The sequence below is a fragment of the Takifugu flavidus genome, chromosome 13, assembly GCF_003711565.1.
Source record: "Takifugu flavidus isolate HTHZ2018 chromosome 13, ASM371156v2, whole genome shotgun sequence".
NCBI lineage: Eukaryota > Metazoa > Chordata > Actinopteri > Tetraodontiformes > Tetraodontidae > Takifugu > Takifugu flavidus.
Genome location: NC_079532.1, coordinates 13,680,721 through 13,700,950, shown reverse-complemented (window position 1 = coordinate 13,700,950; position 20,230 = coordinate 13,680,721). Strand labels below are relative to the sequence as shown.

Below are 20,230 nucleotides of genomic sequence, written 5' to 3'. Positions count from 1 at the left end.
ATGCATGCTTGAATGCAAAGACAGAATCTGTGCAAGATAATACTGCAGACTCCTCTTGGGTTCACTGCTTAAGAAATATGTTATCTGATCATTTAATGCAAGGTGTCTGCGTCATTAACACACACACACACACTCATATATCATTTTCTAAGATGAATACCTTGTGGTCAGCATCACGTGGGAGTTTTGGGGTCTTGACTGTGCCTGAAGACCCCCAATAGGGCCTTCATAAAGATTGTGTTGGGGCAGTTGAGCACATGATGAGGGACGGGGGATGATCACTGACCGTGGCCGCGATGATGCTCGGTGTAACATGCAGCCACGTTCGGAACACAACACTGGAACACATCATGTCCAGGAACACCGGAGTACAAAGATCTTACAGAGGCTCACAGATCCAGACCGATAGAATGTTGGCAGTTAATATACTAATCAAGCTACTCTCAACTCAGTGTAAAGAGAAGCTAGAGATAGAAATCTGTCCAAAAAAAACATCACAAAGGAGCATCTTAAGCACATGAGCATTCTTGCACTGCCATTGGTCTAACCTGCTAAAGGCTACAGCTATATAAACCTGAATAGTCAACCTCTGTTGAATCATTCCAAATAGCATCATGACTTGGAAAAGAGGCATGAGTATTACGGGCTACCTGCCCAGTGGAGATTACTTAACTCAGACGGTTAACCGCCAGGTCATACTAGTAATGTTGCTTTTATGTTACCACTTGTGGTTCCAGATTGACTTTATTTGTCCGTGCGGCTCGAATCGGAATTATTTCCATTGCTACAGCTACATGGTGTTGCCCAGTATCATCATCACCTGCATCATCCTGTGGAACGACAAACGCATTGGGAGATTCCTCAGATACAACTGCAACTACATATCGCTTGAACGAAGGAGATCCACCAGAAAATTCAACCTTCAGTTCTTGGTGTGCGTTCTTCAAGCAGCAACCTCTGGGTTCCTTTGGTGCGGCTCGGTGCTGGTGGATGGAGACTGGTACCTGTGCTGTGGGCTTTCTGATAGCAGAGGAGCGAGGACCTCCGGCTGCGTGGGTACGGAAATGAGCCAAACTGAGAAAAATGATAGAATTCACCTGAAGAATCAATCAATGGTGAGTAAAGCCTCTTGCTGTTTGCAGCAACTAGTTAATATAAAACGTTTTTTGCTTTTTTCCTGGCAGGTTTTAGGGTTAATCTGCATCCTCCTTACAGCTGTGTGCTCCTTTGTTTTGGTGCTGCCGTGGGCTAGGTGGTGCTTGAGAAGGAATCACTTTAGGACCTTGTTTGAGGAAGCTATCCTGGAGCAGACCGAGAAGACTTTGGAGAATGAGATACAAAAAGCTGCTGCGAATGTCGTGGCGACCTCGCTGGCCGCTACGACGGCGGTTACCTCGTCCAAAGCTGCTCCGGAGGGCTTGGAAAAACCTACGGCCCGGGAGGCAATACTGCTGAATATGAACACCAACTGGGAGGAAATCATTTTTCTTGCTGACTATCTCCTCGAAAGCATTCCGGATAATGTGAGATTTAAAGAGAGTATTGTTAAAAAATGAAGGCAGAGACTAATAAGGTTGTGTGCTTTTGTGTGCGTGTGTGTGTAATGTAAATATCTTTAAATTGTCGTTCATTTTAAACCCCCATCTGAGTTGTTTGCATGTTATGTCTTTTGCTGATGTTTATTAAAGTATTTATTTTAAAAGAATAGTTAAAAATTGTGTTCTATGACTCTCCGCACCTGAATTTAGATTTATTTCCCCGACAAATGAGTTAAATTAACGTTGCTATCCAAATTAAGGATTTATTCTAAGGACTTCGTCAATGACTGATTGATCCCAACTATCTTCAGCTGCAGTTGTTAAAGACTTTATTCTCCAAAATGCAGCTGCACATCTATTAACAGATTTAAAAAAACACTGTTTTGTTCTTATTATTTTCTTCTTCTTGAACAGCTTCTTCTCCTATGTTTGCCTAATTTTTCCTGCCACTGTTGCTCGCTCAGGGTTCAGCCAGAGACAATGTTGACTGTAACAGATGCTACATACAGTAAAAGAAGTTGAGCTGAGTTTAAAGGAATGCCCCGCTGCCCTTATCGACTCCCAAACTCACCCTGCAGATTTCTGGATACCAACCGAGGATCTAAAAACGATTAAGTTGTAGAGTTTAAAGACCCTTAACTGTACTTTTCTGTACTTTATCCTCCTTTTACTTGATCCCACTCAATAATTTTAGACATGTTTCTGCTAGCTTGGATATTTGTCTATCAGCCTGGTTATGTTAAATGAGGAAACTGGCCTTAAAAGGAACAGAATAACATCAAACACTGGCATGACTCAAGAACAGAGTGCTACGGTGGAACTTTGGAACACCAAGTAAGAACAAACAGGACTTCTAGATGTCAATAATAGCACTGTCAATAAAAGCTAAAACTAGGAATTATCTTAACATTTGTCCCGTTTTAAAGTCCAACAATTAATATTGATTCAAGCAGTAAGTGGGAGGTATAATTTAGCAATAAGAAAACCAAATCAAGCTTGGTTCAGAATGAATCGTCTCAAGGATTAGCAGAGCTAAACTACCGGTACACAGAGACTATCACAGAGCTCCTTTAAGCACTTTTATCACTGTCTAAAGCAGAGGTGTCAAACTCAAATACCCAGTCGGCCAAAATTCAAAACTGGGACAAAGTCACAGGCCAACATTGCTATTTATTGAAAAAAAATCTTCCTCCAGTTATAACACGGAACCTTTTGGTATGGACCCAAACTAGTTTGGCTCAACAACTGAACTTGGAACAAGCAAAGCTTCACACAATACAACATATAATTTATTATTGCACACATGCAAAATCAAAATTCAAATAAAAAAAGACATCACTGGCATTCATTTCTTCTCTTTTAAATTTCAACAGTAATCTTTTGCCATTGTAAGTTAATGTAATGTAAATGTAATGCCTTTTCATCTCTTCTACTAGCACCTTTGAGTCATTTCCAGGTGTTTGTGCTTGTCTTGGTGTTGCATTTTATAGCGTCATCTGTTGTTGCTCTCCTTGTAATGCACATTGGCTCCACATACAAGACAGGCAGGCCTGTCTTTTACATATCTAAACAGATATTCTGCCTCCTACCTGTTCAGAAAAGTCTTATTTTCTGCCTTTCTTTTTACCATTTTTCAGAGGGATAGTGCGGTGCCAGAATTAGCATTAGCATATAAGGTCGCTATGACTGCTTCCTCTTTCTTGGTGGTTGGCAAGCCACATATTCATGCATTACCACCATCAACTGATGTGGAGTGTGGATTTTCACACAAAAACACTAGCAGAGCATTCTGGTATTTGTAGTATTAGCACATGCTCTTTAAGTGATAATACCAGCGGGCCAGCTCTAATAGTTAATTGTATGGCTTCGCGGGCCAAATATAATTACATTGCGGGCAAAATTTGGCCCACAGGCCAGAGTTTGACACCTATGGTCTAAAGCATAAGTGGACACAACAGGAAGTACGTGTTTAAGCCAAAACAAGGGACAATAAAAGATCTGCAAAGATTTGGTGTACAATAAATAAATTAAGCCATGAAATGGCTTTAGGACAGATATATAGAATAACTATAGTGTATTTTGACTTTTAATTTAGTTTAATTGCCAGTTTTGACCTATTTTTTGTGCTTGTCTTGGTGTTGCATTTGGTGTTTGGTGTTTGTTTATTCTTTGGTTTGTTTTATTAGTTGTTTTTTTCTCGATTCATTTTTTTAAAAAACATCTTGACAAACTGTACTTCACTTACTTTAGCCTCTAGGGGTCGGTAGACTGTAACAAATAGCTGATTCCGGCTGTTTCCGGGTTCTGCCCTGCAACACCCCCCTCCGCCCCTTCCCACTAAGAGGCAGCTGGGACAGGCTCAGGGACGCCTCCAGTTGCATCCGGTTGAGCAAAGCAAATAATAACTATGTCAGTAGTTTCTCGAATTCAGTTTCACCCAAATCAACCCACTTTGTGCCTTTCTCCTTGTTGTGAAGCCATGATTTATGTAAATGAACAAGCATCAAGTCCATTACAGCATCCACTGACATTAGTAAATCTCTTGAAATAACCAGCCACAATGCAGCGACCATTCTGCTGTGTAAATTATCTGGGTCTAGACTTTCCTTTACTATCTCTGTAACTCCTACTGAGGCTTATCTGAGATACAACGTAAACCTGCCATTATATCACCTTATTTATTTCCCTATAGTCCTGGCTGCATAGCCAATGTTGCTTTGGAGTCGGATAAGATAAGCCAGTTCAAAGTAACGCTGAATCCTGGATGACAACATAGCTGCTCCACTTTTGTTTGTGCAGCTGAGTGACTGTCAGCCATGACCTCAGTTAAACCAGTAGCCATTTTACCCTTGACATTGCAACGGAAGCGTGAAAAAAAAAAAAAACCCAAACTAAATCTAAATCTGCCATCATACATATGCTGTTATCATCCTCTGCATGACTGCAAATGCAAAGGAGCGTTTGAGAATGTATTGTATGTTTTCCTGGGTGTAAAACATTATTCAACATGGGTGAAAAAGAAAGAAAGAGAGAAAGCAACCCTGACAAAGCACCGCCGGGGTGTCCCTCTGCTCAAATATGCGGTTTCACTTCTCAATCACACAAGACGTCTGTGAAAACCATTTATTTCCCAGCTGCTTTATGAGCCAGGGACATGATGCCTTAATTTAGTCAGAACTCAAATCAATTTTCTGATGTGTGCTCAATAATTACTTTTCTTTTTCTCCTTTTGTATTTGACACCCTGGTGTTTTTCCACATTTCCTTATTCTTCTGCTGCTCTGCACGCTTGAACTGCGTCAGCCATCTTGATTCTAATACTTTTCCTTTTTTTCCCACCTTTTTTGCACTGGCCAAAGTGTAACTACAGGCGCAACAGACCCTCGGCGTGTTGGCAAGTGTTGCAACACCACCACATTTTATGAGGAACGTGCTTTTCCAGCATCTGTCAGCTGCAGCCAGGAGGGGTCCATCTAAAAATGTCTCCACGAGGACGGAGGACTGTACTGTTGGGTCTGATCGCCTCACACAACCTGGTTTTGTGCATCTACAGGAAGTAACCACATCCTGTTTTCAGTGAAGTGGCAATTCTTGTTGGGTTTTTTTTTTTTTAGTCTTTATTTACCAAGAGGGAGAAGTGAAAGCAACATGTTTTATGCATTCAAATCAATGCGACTGAGGTTAAACACCAATGTGAATATGACACCCTGTCATGAATAGGGTGAATACTGGATGGGGAGCAAATATAAATGTTAACACTTCTCTTTACTGGAACAGACCAGTTCTTCCAGGACAATGTTCAAGTTGATGAAGTAATAGCTGCAATCACTGAGGTCACCTGAAGCAATCTCAATAAACCTGCGGCCTCCTCGGATGATGGAAAATTTGTCCAGACTGAATGGTCTGAGCTTAAATGTAACAGGTATTGGCTTCTCCCACACCCAGACTCAATATAAAAGAAAAAAGAAAAGTTTAAAGGCAATTATGCCAGTGTTGCTATGATATAAGCAGGTGAAAAAAAGAAAGGGAAGTGTGATCCGGTCTTCTTATTTAAGGGAAAACCCTTTTTTTTAAAAATCTTTTTGGAAACAAAAATAAAAGCAGTTTAGTTTAGTAGCCCCAGTAAACATTACTGCTGTTTTTCTGAGGCTAGGTTGAGTTTGCTGACCCAGAATGATTTTACAGGAAGAAAAAGATTAGGTTTAAAGTTCTGGGAAGAGCTAAGGGGGGGGGGGGAGTAAAAATCAGATCAACATGTCCAAGGAAAAATAACCAGAACGCCAAACATGAAGGTTTTGGTTGATTCAGATGGACGGATCCAAACCAAACACAAAAGGAGATGGAAAGAGTTACAGACTGATCAGCTTCTATTTTACCCAGATTTGCTGCTTTGCCTCCAGACCAAAGTGAGCAGAGCAGAGTCCAACTTGCATTTTAGTGAACAACTGAAGGGCAACGGGACACATCAAACGTGCTCTTCCATCCTCTGAGGAGTGATATAAGGTCTTCAAATATTTCTCAAAACCTCTGAGGGCTTCAAAGGTCAACAGCACAATCGTTTATTCGGGTCGTGCTCAGATAAAACAGGATTCATGAGAGCTGCAGGGAAGCAGCAGCTTCTCCTGCTTATTTTCTTGATTTTTTTTATAGGAATCAAAAAGAATTCAATTTTCCAAGCAAAAGCAAATATTAAAAACATTTAGAGTGAGGACTTAGCCAACCTAGCAATGACAATTGACCTTAATCCATTTCATTTACCCCCTGATCAAATAATTACAGAAACAGCTCAGTTAGTGTTTTTTTTTCCTCTTTATTATCTGTGCAAAGCAGAAAATGGACAGTAAAGATTAATTCAGTGCTGCGGGAGTTTGCGTGAAATCACTCTGAAGAAGACTTCCATGAATCCACAATCATTTGTTTTAGCTGCATGGATAACTGTCAAATCTTAAGTGCTTTACAAAACAGAACAAGACTTTACAATGCTTTACATCACCACGCTGTGATTAATAGCAAGATTTTAGTTCTGTATCTTTTGAAAAGAGAAACTGTTATTATCTTCAAACCAAAGACGTACCATCCCAAAGAATGCTCTCTTATAAGTCATGTTTTAGAATTATTGGGATAAAGATTACATTTGTTTGATCCAAGGAAAACAGTATTTGATTATCTGTCAACATTTATACACAAAAGAAACCAAAAAAGGAGCACGATCGATTACGATCAGGAAATTCGGCGTGTTAAAAAAAATAAACAAAACTGATACAAACTACTAAATGGTGTGAAATACTTTTAAACCTATACATGAATTACATCCCAAATAAAATAGCCAATAATACAGTAATAGTAAAAAAAAAAAAACATTTACACATAACGTAATATTAAAATTGCATAAACTTATAGTCACAGTCTAAACATTTAATGATTTAGGATGATAATAGTAGAGTGGGAGGAGCTTGGAAGTCAAGGGGGAGGTGCTGTATGTGCAGTATTCTCTTAGACTTGACAGGAACAAATGTGGATGCAGCCATTTTGGACTTGGACAGCTTCAGATCGTAGCAGCACAGTAACAGTAACTGTTAAAGCTGCTTATTGGGTCCCCCCCCCCCCTTCTCCAGGAGCACATCCTTAACTCCTACATTCAGAAGAAACACGTTCAATCCAACTCCTCCTGCGTATAGTTTGTCTCATCTACATGGGTGGAATACTAGACATCAGGAACTTCTCCATCCAGCGACATCAGCTGAACCAAACCATCAGATTTGCCAATCACATCGCCCCCGGACCCCCCCACACACAAGTGCACACACAGGTTAGCCCATAACCAAAGACAGATATTTTTTTCCATCTTCTGCAGCATAAAGCAGCAACAAAACCATCTATGAATCAAAGATTTAAAAAAGAAAAAGCCGCCTCCTGTCGTTCCCTTTCTTAAAAAGAAAAGCACTGCTCATTTACTCGCCGTGGTGAAGCTGTAATAAGTTTACAGACTTCCAAAGCTCCTCCACCTGTGAGCGGATGAGCTGAAAGGTGTACTAATGTTTAGCTCTGGGTGTTTGATCGGAAGAAGAGGTAAGGTGGTCTCAGGTTTCAGTGTCAGTTGTTCAGACATGTACTCTCAGAGGAGAATCCATAAACCAAATAGTGCACAAGCACTCCTCAAACAACTTCTAGCCACTTTTTGTGAACACCATTTTGGTGAAGATGACATTGTTTAGCTATGATACTGTTAGCATTAGCATAGCGCTAGTAGACGATGGATGTTGTAGCTGCGTTACGGGAGAGAGATCCAGTTGTCCTAAATGTCAGTTAACCTGCCAGTATTTCTGGTGAGATCGAGGGAGGAGTAACAGATATGCACACTCAAGCGGCAAACAACCAAACACATCCTGTCAAATGTGAGATGATTTTATCAGTCCAGTGATAAAACATTGAGAACACAAGAATCAGCGGGTTATGTCCCTAGTTTCAGGTAGAATGCAGCCTTAAATCTCCTGGCTCATAATGTATGGATGGAAAACGTGTTTGGTTAATTAAACCAATGGAAACTGTATAAATAAACATGGCTCCACTTGTCACAGTGACACACAATAACACCATAAACCCATTCACAGCTAACTTTAACTCTATTATTGGCGTGAAAAAAACAGACTGTGCATGAATAAAGTTGAAGAAAGTAACCTTAATACTCATAAATTTATCTAACCTGACTTTGAGAAACTCTCAAAAATCAACAATTTGTTAGAAAACAACTGTGTGTAATATTCAGACATCACTGTGAGATGCCTGTAAAGTCACAATCCCTTCCGTCAGGGATGGGAGCAGATTACTAGCAAATTTAGATCTATATAATATATAATCAACCACTGGCTCCTTCTACAAGCAGCAATCTATCAAGAGAAGTTCACATTTTCCCAGCAGAGCATTTCCATAAGGGAACGATCAATACATAAACATTGATGCAATGTTAACATTTCCTATCCAACTGTGACCGAGCTTTCTCCTGCTTAGACCCCTGCTGTTAGTGATATGGGCCTCCCAAAAAAGGCAGAAGCAGACAGCAGATCTGACCAGTGATGTAGGTTAGTAAACATGTTTTTATCTCTCGTTTTTGGCCCTCGGAGTTATGCACCGTAAACTACGAGTTGCTACTAGTGTACTGGGTGGCGCCAAGCCGCGAGATGGCTTTTACGGCTTTGCTCACACCGGCAGCAATAACAGCCAGCAGGTCTCTGTGGGGCGGAAGGTGTAAGTAAAGCATGGAATATTGGAATCTTTATCAGCTTGTATTTTCCCCGCCTGCCTTGAGGCTGAATGTGTCAGGCCATCCAATTGCATTAGTGCATTAGACGGCCCAGATCTTCTTCTGCTGGAAGTAGGCGTCAAATCGAGCCTGAGCGTATTCCTACAGAAACCGAGATAACAGCAGTATTAGAACCAAATCTGCAAAAAAGGAGCAGCCAAATATATCTGACCGGACACGTTTCAGTGAACTATTTCTTAGCTTTGTTTGTACAGGTGACCACAACATTATTTAAGGTCAGCCTTTTGTCTCTCCATTGCAGGTAAAGACACGAGAAGTTAGAAAAGTGTTGCCAAAACTCACCAGGTACCCAAACTCGATGGTGGAGAGTCGGGCCTGGATGATGGACCACAAGCCCCAAAAGAAGTGGGATGCCAAGGAAAACCTGTTTTCAAACATACAGGGGGGGGGTCATTGCCTTTTCCCAACGTCCTTTCACAGCTATCGTCTAGTTGTGGGTGTTGTTTAGTCCTGACAGCTCACCTGTTGACTTCCACGTAGAGCGCCTCCTTCATTTTCAACTGGTCCGCTGCGTACAGGTTGACAAATCCTGGATCGGACGCACGCAGGTAATTATCAATGAAATGGAGCTGCAGAGAGAAAACAATACAATCATTAATCCCTCCACTTAAATTTGATTACTTTGCTTTATAATACTGCTCTTAAAGCAGTCTTTCAACAGTCTTTTGTACTCACTTGCAGGGCCTTTGAAGGGTAGGATTGAGGATTCACCTTGAAAAAAGGGAACTCCTCACAACTGTAGTCGTACATCCACTCGCAGAAATGGTTCCCAATATCGAAGCCCCTGGAAGAAACGGAGGGAGTAGATTGGTTACAGCTGAGGATTCCTTACGTTAACCGGGCTGTTTCGGGATAAAAAGGGTTGCTGAACAAAGAGTTAATCGCTCACACAACCCGGCTAAAGTCGTATTTTTTGCTTTCTTGACTCTGTTTTACCCTTATCTCTCTTAGCTTTGTTTGTCCGGGTGAGCACGAGATTGTGTTTCACATTTCATGTTTGCAAACTCCCAAAGTCCCACATTTCAAACTTTAATGACACATAACGCAGCCTGAAGCTTTTTAATGCTGTATCTCCCATCGCAGAACAAATGTGTGTGCATTTCCAGTCTGCCCACACACACACACACACACACACACACACACACACACACACACACACATAAAGCAGCACAGGCTTGTAACATTCCACACTTAAGAGGGCTGGGAAATATCTTCAAAAGGGAACCTCCCACCCCTCTGTGAGGATTTAGAAAGTGGAAAAATCCACAACACATGTGCTTTAATGTTCTCTCCATGTAGTTGCATAAGAGTAAATGCGTGCGCATGCCCTCTTCTCTTTTACATATGAACCAGACAACTGCATGTCCAATGCTGGAAGCTCTGTTGGGTGTGTCTCCATTTGTGTGAAACAAATATTATATGTTCCTTGAGAAAAAAATAAGGCCTGGCTTAACTTCAAGTTGTTCCCCCTCCTCTGGGGTGAAGACAAAAGTGCCACCATCTCCCGTAGCAGGGGTATTTGTGCTACGTACAGTAAGTCTCTGTCTTAGCTCTGCGTCTGTGCTATCCATTGTTTCAGCGCTGCAGAATCCTGGTTATATAACAGCTGCAGGCAGCCTTAACAGGGGCCGGACCCATGAATGATGAATGCAGGGGGGAGAATGTGAGAGAAAACAGACCCCAACCATGCTGAGCTCCCAGGTTTCCTCATTCTTTTTTTCTTTGTGTCATTGTATGACTCTCACGTCTACATTTGGATAAGATAATTAGTTTCAAACTCTGAAGAAGATCCTGGGAAGAAGATTCTCAGGACCTTTACTGAGATCATTAACCAGAGAGGGGCGTATGGCACTCTGAGGCAGAGAAGGAGATATGGAGCAAAGCAGGAGGGAGGGGGGGGCTACTAAAGCAAATATTGAATGGCTGCCAATTTAAGACACGCAAAATTAATCGACTTCAGCTCTATTTGTCACGTTATTTAGCCGGAATCAAAAAAACGCAAACGTGAAAAGCCAGTTTGAGCAGCCTGAACATTAGAGGGAACCATCCCCCCCCTCCTTAAACTCACAATTCACCCACAACACATGACAAAGAGCACTTTTCCACTACGCAGTCAGCACTACACTGCTTGACTAGACTCAGCGTCGGTGGTTTTCCATTACAACTGAGTGCCACATCAAGGTGGGTGGGACCTTCATAGGAGGAGGGCCTAAACTCCAGTGACATCATTAGTACGTGTCACAAACAACCGTGGAGTTTATGGATTCAATGGTGCCACCAAAATGTCTCTTTTTAACCCTAACTCTAAATGTACGTATTCATTTTAAACATGTTTTTGATACCTGGCAGCATTTCACTGTTAATAAAAGATTCTTGAAAAGAGTCAAGGGGGGTTCAAGGTACTAATATACAGACAGTGTCGCTCAGGAGTTGTTACATTACCTGTAATTGTAGCTGCTGTACTCAAAATCAATGAGCATCAGCTTCTGTTTGTCAGAACTCTGGCAACCCTTGAGCAGTAGAATGTTTCCTAAAAGAAAGACAGTGTTACCTTTAGGAATGGAAGGAAAAAAGCTCATGACAAATTTGTGGGGTGCCTACTTATTTACTATTTACCTTCCTGACAGTCATTATGGCAGAACACAACAGGAGAATTGGTGGAATCTAAGAGAATCCTGAACAAATGAAAATAAATGGCACACATCAGAGGATGATCAGCTGACACAGGGGTGTGGTTAATAACCCTGAGTTAAATGACATTTGGATACTTTTTAATTTAAAGCCCTGCAGATTCAGAACTGTTGGAATAAAAAGGGTCCCTCTCGTAGTACTTGTAGCTCTCCATTATGACAAACTGTTGCTGTGCAAATTACTCTTTTAATAGCAGAAATTCTGACTCACTAAAGAGAGACATAATTAACAAAAATAGAATCATGTCTGGGGTGATGTTGACTTGGTAGTTCCCAAGTCAACATCCACCATGAATTCCTATTGGTAGCAAGTTTCTTTTTCTGTGAAAAGCCCTTTTATAGTCTGTGCAATGTGTTGCATAACATCCTGTCTGCACACATCTGAGCAGGAACATACTTAAGCTTCTCCAGCTCTTGAGGTAAGTTGTAGCCCAGCAGACGGTTGAAGCGTCTCAGGTGAGAGTCTCTGGTAAATTTCAGCCTCATGACCTGGCTCAAGTACCTGGCATGAAAATAACACAGGCATCTGGTTAGTTCGCCTAAATGATACCTAGCAAAATGTTTGCTTTAAGTACGTTTGAACTTTCCGATATCAGCCCGACCCTGAAAAGGTTGCTGGTTAAATGGTTAAAATGACCCTTCTGGTAAATACAACAGGGTAGAGATGAGCAAATGCCATTATTTCACATGATTCCTTAAAAAAAGGTAAAATGATCATCAGCTTTCTGTTCCCAACCATATTAAAATGAAAGCAGCCCTGTCTGGAGTCTAAACGCCTGCGTAATTGCAAACGCCACAACTCGATTCTCAAACAACCCTCCATGTTCCCTTGAAGGAAGGACAATATTTATTTTGCCAAACACGCAATTTGTGTTACAATTATGAAGATTGGTCTGTAAAAACTGTTACAAACACATAAAACAGTTTTAAAAGTTTACACTAATATAAGGAACAAGCGTCCGATCATGGTTGCGTTAGAATTCACAGAGTTCTAAAAAGCTATTTTTGCTGTCACAAGGTTTATGACTAATAGTCACATGTTCGGAGCAAGCTGGCAGTCAAATAGAAAATGTTTACATGTCACACAACTAGATCATGTGATAAAGAACAAGGGTTGACTTTACATCTTACATCACATTATTAACTGTTACGCAAGTGGATTATAGTTTTGTCAAATACCGCCACTTTAGCTTAAAATGTTCTTTGAGTTTAAGATTTTGAGATTCGGTGACATGGCAGGACAATAATTAATGTTTATAGTCTTAACATGGAACCTGGAAATTAACCACCACAGCAGCTCACCAGAGGGGCAAAGTGGGTGATGGTAGGAGGGGGAAATGTTTGCACGTCTTACTTTTCCATGGTTCCAAAGAGCCATTTTGGTTCCTTATTAAAGGGCATCCTCATCCCGTGAAACTTGGCCATCTTCTCCGCAACCTCAGCTGAGATGCTGGGATCACTCAGTTCCCATGTGTCCAGCCTACGACTCTGTCAGAAAAGAATTTGCTTCCTGTTAAAAAAACTGTTAAATGGGACATGTGCTTTATTTCCAAAGATCTATGACGAGGTGAAGCAGTTGGAAGTATCAAATGGTGCCTCCGAGGATACATTAAACAAACCCATGGCAACTTACTGGGATGTACTGCTCCAGTCGTCCCTGAGGGAAAATCCCGTAGAGTTTAGGTCCAAGCTCTCTTTCTGCCAAAATGGCAAACATTACACTCTCCAACACCATTGCCTCTGTCCCCTGAAAACACACAAACAGCAAGACAACATTTTGAAACGTGATTGTTTCGACCAGTTTTTTTCTGAGTGGGGATCATCAAGAGTGTTCAACTCCCCATGGTGCGCACTCCCCACCATTCCTCAAGGAATGTTGAAGATATCAACCTGATCTCAGTCCATGAATCTAACCTCAAAAATCCCCCCTCCTGCTCCAACTGAGAATGTGAGACCTGCCAGAACAAGTTTTAACAACAATTATGGGACATCAATCATTGGCGCCTACAGCAGAGACGTTACAAAGGGCTGCATTTTTTTTTAAGGGGAATCTAGAACATTAGGCTGTTAGGTGTTCAATTGTCATCATGCTTAAGCTTTTTACAATACAGTAACACAAACTTCTGGTCAGAAGCGCAGACGTGGGCTAACACGTACTCGCATTATCAGGTGAAGTCACATAAGTTTGCAAGGTTCTTGATTAAGGTCCAGTGAACATTAGTGGAGAGACAAGAATTCCCGGACCAGCCTGTTACACAGGCAGTAAAGGTTGAAAATGGTGGGTAGCATTACTACCAAAGATAAAGCAAACAGGACACGCCTTGTCTCTCTGCTTTTATTTATGGAAACAAACCTGACACAACGTGAAACTCAACAGTGACTCAAGGTTAGCTGTGAGACCTTTTCTCGAACACCAACACAAACCAAAGTGCCTGTGGTTCTGTCCTGCTAGCCTCCCACCCCAGTCTTCTCGCGTCAAGTAAAAACTTGGCAATACAACATATTTGAAAGCTTATTTCTAAGGATGTATGCAAATGACCTTTTGTGGCATTTGAGTCTCATGTATGGGTGGGGGGGGCTAAAGGTTCTGCCAGGCCTACGTCTTCTGAAGGAACCTCTGCATTACATCTTACACACTAAAAGAACTCGGTGCACCCAAAGCTAAGGTGATTGAGTTGAACACTGCTGATCCACTAGTCTCGGCATGCTTGAATACTCAGAATACGGCCAGCTGCTCTGGAGGAGTTTTATCATGTGTGAAATGAGTTGCATAACCTCAGGTTGTCTTAAGTTTTTGTAGAGCTGCTTGAAAATGGAGAGGTTTGAACGACCTAGATGCAGGTTTCATAAACACAGCAGACAACCGGTGCTAACGGTGACCGCAGTAATGCTGTTTGTAAGCGTCATACTGAGATGAAGTTTAATTTTGAAAGTGTGTAAGGCACCAAACTGGGCTGGCCCCCGGCACAGATCCCGCTGTGATCTACTGCAGATAGACTCTACTGTAGATCTACTACCACAGGAAGATACATCTGAACCTGAGTAGTTGGTTCTTTGCCAAAGAATGCTTCAAACAGAAAATCCACGGAAATGAGCAATTAAGGCCTGGCTGTTGTTAGACGTCACCCTGCAGGAACCCGATACGGTACGACTCACTGCTGGACCTTCTGATTGTAAAGTTTTTAAATTGCCTGCTGCAAAAAATAAAATAAAAATCTAAATTTGTGATTTTTATTCAATGTAAAGAAATGTGCAGGGGAAAAAATACTAGATTATTAGTAATTGTGCAAATTTCAATTAAGAGTCAACAGAAACTGGCAAACTATTGATACCAAATTGGATTTTAAACTGTGCTTAAATAGCCTTGAAGTAAAGCTGCCTGTGTTAATCGCTCATTCTGCTACATTCCAAGAATGTTGTTTCCCTGCCCTACCTGTTATGTAACACCATGGCTGAAGAATGCTGATCATACGAGGCTTCAACTTCCCCTCTCATAATCGTACCAATGATCAGAATCATCTGCCAGACAGCGAGCGAGTAGGGACGGTCTGTGCAAAGCAGATTTGACATCTACATAGGCTACATTGCTCCACTGACAATCCTCCAGTGAGACAGCAAGCGTATCAGTTATGGCTGTACTAACCCGGAGCTTCAGCTGGCTGTATTGCCCCTTGCTTATGCAAGATCAGGAGGAGTTTTTAGGATCTTTAAATCAGATTATAAGTGAGCACTTGAGCATTGTCCTCCATTTTAAAGCTGTAACATCCAACCCAGTGGCCTTGGAAGAGCCAAAGGGAGCTCTGACAAGCCCCACAGCCCTCCCCCAGTTTATGTTTGATTTCCTTTGACCCATTTTGAATGTGTTTATTCTAGCAGACTGGTCTGATTTTAATCACTGTGGACATCAAACATTGGTCATAGGTTAGATCAACCTGGCTGATGACCACCTTCCCCTTTACCTGCTGCTGAAAAGGGAGTCGAAATTTCCAACAGTAAAACCTGAAAATTCCTCAATGCTGACTCAGAGAGCTGGCATCCTGTAGAGGTCCAAGTTTTCTTTCAGCATGTTACATTGAAAACTCACAACGGTTTAATAGCCGACCTTGGCGCACAGCAAATGCATTGTTTCATCGCTGGCAGCTGCAGCTTTCTGCTGTGTGCGTCAATAAATCCTCCGAGACACATAAACGGCATTCCAGACTGAGGGGAGCAAGACTGATAAGGTTTGTTCGATTTACCTCCCAACAGGGTTACACCTGGTAGTTTAAAACTTTCTGAAACACTCAAAGTGTCACCAATACTCCAGTCTTTTGCTGCAAAGTGTGACAGTTTAACAGAAAGCTGTCAAATTGGACTGGGAGGTTTCAGACCCTGTGTTTAACTTTTAAGGTAATATGATTCTTAAGGGCACAGTTTTAGTTGACAAGAAACAATATAGGAAGAAATGCACAACGTATACAGTAATCAAGCTTATAATTAAGCTACAAAAGTGTATAAATACCCCAGAATTTATTCGTCTGTGGTGAGCAAACTGGGCATGTTGAAATGTAAAATGGAGGCAAGTTTTATTTCAAAAACAGGTTTTCCCATAGTTGCGAGGTCAGGAGCTGGATACACTTGCAGTTGCACAGCCGCAACGCTGAGCTTGAATGTGCACGAGTCCTACATGAAATGAGGTTCATCCAGACCAAACTGTGTTGTAACAGTTCACTGTCAGCTGGTAAATTTCCCTCGGTCACATGTGATTCAACCTTGGCAATTAAGGGCAAAGGGCACGATCACATGGTGAGACGAAGGCTTAAGGAATTTTCTAGGTCAGCGTGTGCTCGCCCTGTCTGTGCGTCCTGCTGTCAATGCAGACTGTGTGAACGTGCTGCTTCTTTTCTCCATTTAAAACATTTCTGCAGCACCATTTATGTCATAGAGTGAAAAGATTTCACTGAACTGCAGTTTGCAGTCATGCTCTGCTAGAATGTTGCTTCTTAAAGTTTTAAAATTCCTACTAGAAGCCTGCTCTGGGATTTCCTCAAATGGTGAAAAGAGAAATCGGCAACGTCAGCAGATGTAACTGAAACCCAACGCTGAAGAAAGTGGCCGAGATTAGAGGGGAGGAGGAGGATCAGAACTCAAGTAAAACAAAAGAGACATCTGGCATTGGGCTGAATATGCTCGAGTGCTGGTGCGGTCGTCAGTTACTTACTTGGAAGAGATTTTCTTTGTTTGACTGTCGGGAATCTCCTTTATTACAGGACATCTATCAACAAAAGAGAAGGGAGAGAGGTCTCCGTGAATACATGTAAAGCGGTCCATGGATTTCAACATCAAGACCTAGCCATGCCTGCAGTGCAGACAGTACAGTATGAGTTCAAACGAGACGCCGAGTCCAAGAGACGGTTGGAGCAGTAAGAGAATTATCTCCTCTGACTACCTGCCCAGTGCAACAGTCGCACACAGAGAGCCAATGAGGAAGGATCCAATTTTAAGTTATCACAGCTGCAAATGATGCTACGCTTTACACCCTACAAACATACCTTCATCGCTAAGAAACATGGTCTTCGGTGTACTCGGGCTTGGTTTAATCATTGCTAGCTCTGTGTTTAAAAAATAGCATCCGAGCTCTTTAATTATATTGGCTTTTTGATTAGACATCAGTAAATCCTGGGAGGTTGCTCTGTCCTAGACTTGAGATGCTGTAGTTTCCTTGGTGAAGGACAAAGTAACTTTGCTTGCTCAAATATCCCTAGCAATAAACGCTAGGCATTAGTAATTAGACACGGTTAATACCTAATGCGGGTCTCATTAGCTTGAGGTTGTTGTGCTGATGGACATGATGTCACTGAATTTTTAAACCTAAGGCAACAAAAAGGTGTTTTCATTTTTGGTTTTCCAGTGGGATCACCAGCACAAGATAAGCAATCTCCCAGAGTTCTAATACTTATGTGTTAAGAACTAAATATTCAGCGGATGACGGTAAAAATCACAGTTAACTGAGCAATTACAATTACAGATGAGCAGTTACAATTAGTCACAAGCGTCGAGCGTCATTCTTGGACCCATGACCTCTGAACACGCTGGCCACGTCAGGAGATTTTTTTTTAAAATCCTTATCTCTTTCATCTGTGTTGACTGCACTTCCATAAGAGCTATAAATATATACGGGATCTCTCTGTTCTTGCGCAAAAAGTGAGGCAATAGTTAAAATGCAACAATGAAGCTAAGGCTTAGACTAGCGTTTGCTGGACTGGCGCATGAATATGGCGAGCCATCGCTTGGGTTTTCTGCTTGTCCGTCATTTAGAAAAAAAACAAAAAACTGTTGGCTTTTTCTTCTTTTTCTCCACAGTTTCTTCTACAGCTCTGTCATCCAGGGTCGAGTTACTGTACATGTGTGATACTTTTTGTATTAGGCTGAGATTTCAGAGATCTCATACTGTACCGTGTTTTTTGGTGGGATTCACGTGGAAACAAGAGTGCCGAAGGCACGCTCCTTTGGGAAGCCTACGGCAAAGAACACATGCATGTACAGCCATGGGGGTACATCACCATGTACAACAATGGCTAACACGCGCGCGCACACACACACACGCATGAAGGCGTAACTGCACATGCATGCACTACTATATACACTAATAAACACATGACCTGGATGAACGGACGGCCACACACACAGTTGCTTTTCATACCACACACTGATAAGTATTTCTCTTCTCTCTATTGTCTGGATGCTCTGATAGTTAACTCCTGTTTTGTATGGTGGCCCAGAAGCATCAAACCAATACAAATCTAAAATAGAATTCGTTACGCAAACATAACAAAAGCCCAAATAAGGATGTTTGTTTGTTTGTTTAGATATAGATACCGTGATGTATACGGTCTGGTGACTTTTGACCCCTGAGTTGTCTCTGCGATAAAAACGGCCACATCACACATTCTTCTAAAGTTACACTAAGAAAAGATAAGTGATTAGTAATGTGGCTCCCACCTGCAGGATGGCCCCATAAAGACGCAGCAGGATACTCCTTGGCTCATCTCCAACAGTGTCAGTGCCGTCAGGGAGGCTGCACAGGAAGAGTTTGTTGCTCAAGCCACCCCTGGAAGAGAGATGGGGAGAGAGAAAACAATGGACAGGATAAGTCATTCTCCATGGGGGCTGCAGCAACTGCATGAGCGGCAGTCAAGCCTTAAAAGCAGGACAATGAAACGAAATGAAAATGTAGTCATTTTCTTTTTTTAACCAACCAGTACAAATGGACAACTGCACAAAATGTTTCTATGTCTATGACTCACTTTTCCCCCCCATCAATTCCAGTAACAAGTATTGACTAATATCTCTAATATCATTTTTATTTGATCTTTGAGCACTCTGTACCTATGCAAATACATACAGTAATGAAGTAACTGGGCAAATATTGTTTGACTTTCATTTTTACCAGAGATGTTAGAAACCAGTGAAAGTCCTGGCTTCCCTTAATTGTCTTCAATTCTCTAATGACTCAAAGCTATTTTTCCTACAACATCATCCAACTTTGTAGGGACAAAGTGTCCAATGATTTGTCACTAATTATTAATGATTTAAAAAAAATAAAAAATAAAAAAATATATATATATATATATTAAGGTTTGGTCATCTGACACTGCGTTTTTGACAGTGAAATAGCTGAGAATGGCCCAAAATTTGCACAAAACTAATGAAAAATCAGCCTTTAACAGGATTGTGCTGAGCTTGTGCTCCTTCCTTCCTTCCTCCTTGTTCGGTGATAGAACTGGGCGGTGTCGCAACATCTACTTTAATTGAACAAAACTGTACCTTATGACTGTGATTTTGAAATCATTTTCATGCAGGCTTTTCCAGCTTCCGTGGAGGAACTCTTTGCACCACAGATAAGCCTTACGGCGGGTCTCCAGGTCGGGGTCGTCTGGGCGGATCAGCTCCTTGCAGTGTTCTTCGGCGCTGGGCTGGACCTGAATGACGTTTTCCGTCACCAGTAGACCCAGGGATAGAGTGGGAGAAGATGAAACCCCGTTGATAAATTTGGTTTTCATTTTAGGTTCGCAGAAAAAAGGAAACCAGACTGAAGATGCCGTAGAAAACGCCTGGTGTGTAACGGTATACTCTGGATAGTGACGCAGAAGGGTTTATTTCCCCTTTGATTGTTTTTTTTCCTCTCTCTTTTCTCTTAGTCAATCGTTAGGATGACAGAGTTTTGCAGCTCCTTTCTTTATCTCTATGTAAATTTGAATGCTGAGTGTCGTTCGGTCTCCGAGATGCAGTGTGAAAGATAAATCGAAACCCCTCAGTTTGCGACGAATGAAGACAACGTGTGGGACGTGTCCGTTTAGAAGGACTCAAGGCCACGCCCCTTCTTGTCGTTCATTGGTCAGCTAAAGTACTATACGCCCTCAATCGAGTCAGCTGATGCCTTCAGGTCACAACGGAAAAAAGAAACCCTGTGCTGATGATCTACTATTGACTGGTATTGCGACTTTGTTTCCACAGTAGAAGGTTATTTATAAAAAAAAAAAAAAACCGAACTAACCCTAAACCCTGACTGGCATAATACTGTTACAATAAACATGTCGACATGTCAGAATTTCATTGCCTCCATCAAAACAGCTTTTAAAAAAAACAAACCAAAGAAAACCGACACAATGACCAACAACCAAACTCACCCTGGACGTGATC

General features: G+C 41.6%; 2 protein-coding genes across 2 annotated transcripts; one reads left to right on the top strand and one right to left on the bottom strand.

Moving 5' to 3' along the window:
* Positions 1 to 130: 130 nt before the first annotated feature.
* LOC130536773 (uncharacterized) lies at positions 131 to 1,644 on the top strand. The gene is made up of 2 exons (XM_057052935.1): positions 131 to 1,115; positions 1,185 to 1,644. The coding sequence occupies exons 1-2, from the start codon at positions 615 to 617 to the stop codon at positions 1,554 to 1,556; spliced, it is 873 nt and encodes a 290-aa protein (XP_056908915.1). The 5' UTR covers positions 131 to 614; the 3' UTR covers positions 1,557 to 1,644.
* A 4,683-nt stretch (positions 1,645 to 6,327) lies between these two features.
* chka (choline kinase alpha) lies at positions 6,328 to 19,870 on the bottom strand. The gene is made up of 12 exons (XM_057053237.1): positions 19,355 to 19,870; positions 18,530 to 18,638; positions 16,749 to 16,802; positions 13,182 to 13,295; positions 12,903 to 13,036; positions 11,946 to 12,050; positions 11,475 to 11,533; positions 11,301 to 11,388; positions 9,534 to 9,642; positions 9,321 to 9,427; positions 9,141 to 9,222; positions 6,328 to 8,939 (listed from the first exon to the last, which is right to left on the bottom strand). The coding sequence occupies exons 1-12, from the start codon at positions 19,588 to 19,590 to the stop codon at positions 8,880 to 8,882; spliced, it is 1,257 nt and encodes a 418-aa protein (XP_056909217.1). The 5' UTR covers positions 19,591 to 19,870; the 3' UTR covers positions 6,328 to 8,879.
* Between the last annotated feature and the right edge of the window lie 360 nt (positions 19,871 to 20,230).

Coding starts and splice junctions, on each gene's coding strand:
- chka (XM_057053237.1), bottom strand. CDS start 19,590: ATGAAAACCAAATTTATCAACGGGGTTTCATCTTCTCCCACTCTATCC. Junction 16,803..18,529: donor TTTATGGGGCCATCCTGCAG/GTGGGAGCCACA, acceptor TTTTGTTGATAG/ATGTCCTGTAATAAAGGAGA. Junction 11,389..11,474: donor CCATAATGACTGTCAGGAAG/GTAAATAGTAAA, acceptor TCTTTCTTTTAG/GAAACATTCTACTGCTCAAG.
- LOC130536773 (XM_057052935.1), top strand. CDS start 615: ATGACTTGGAAAAGAGGCATGAGTATTACGGGCTACCTGCCCAGTGGA. Junction 1,116..1,184: donor ACCTGAAGAATCAATCAATG/GTGAGTAAAGCC, acceptor TTTTCCTGGCAG/GTTTTAGGGTTAATCTGCAT.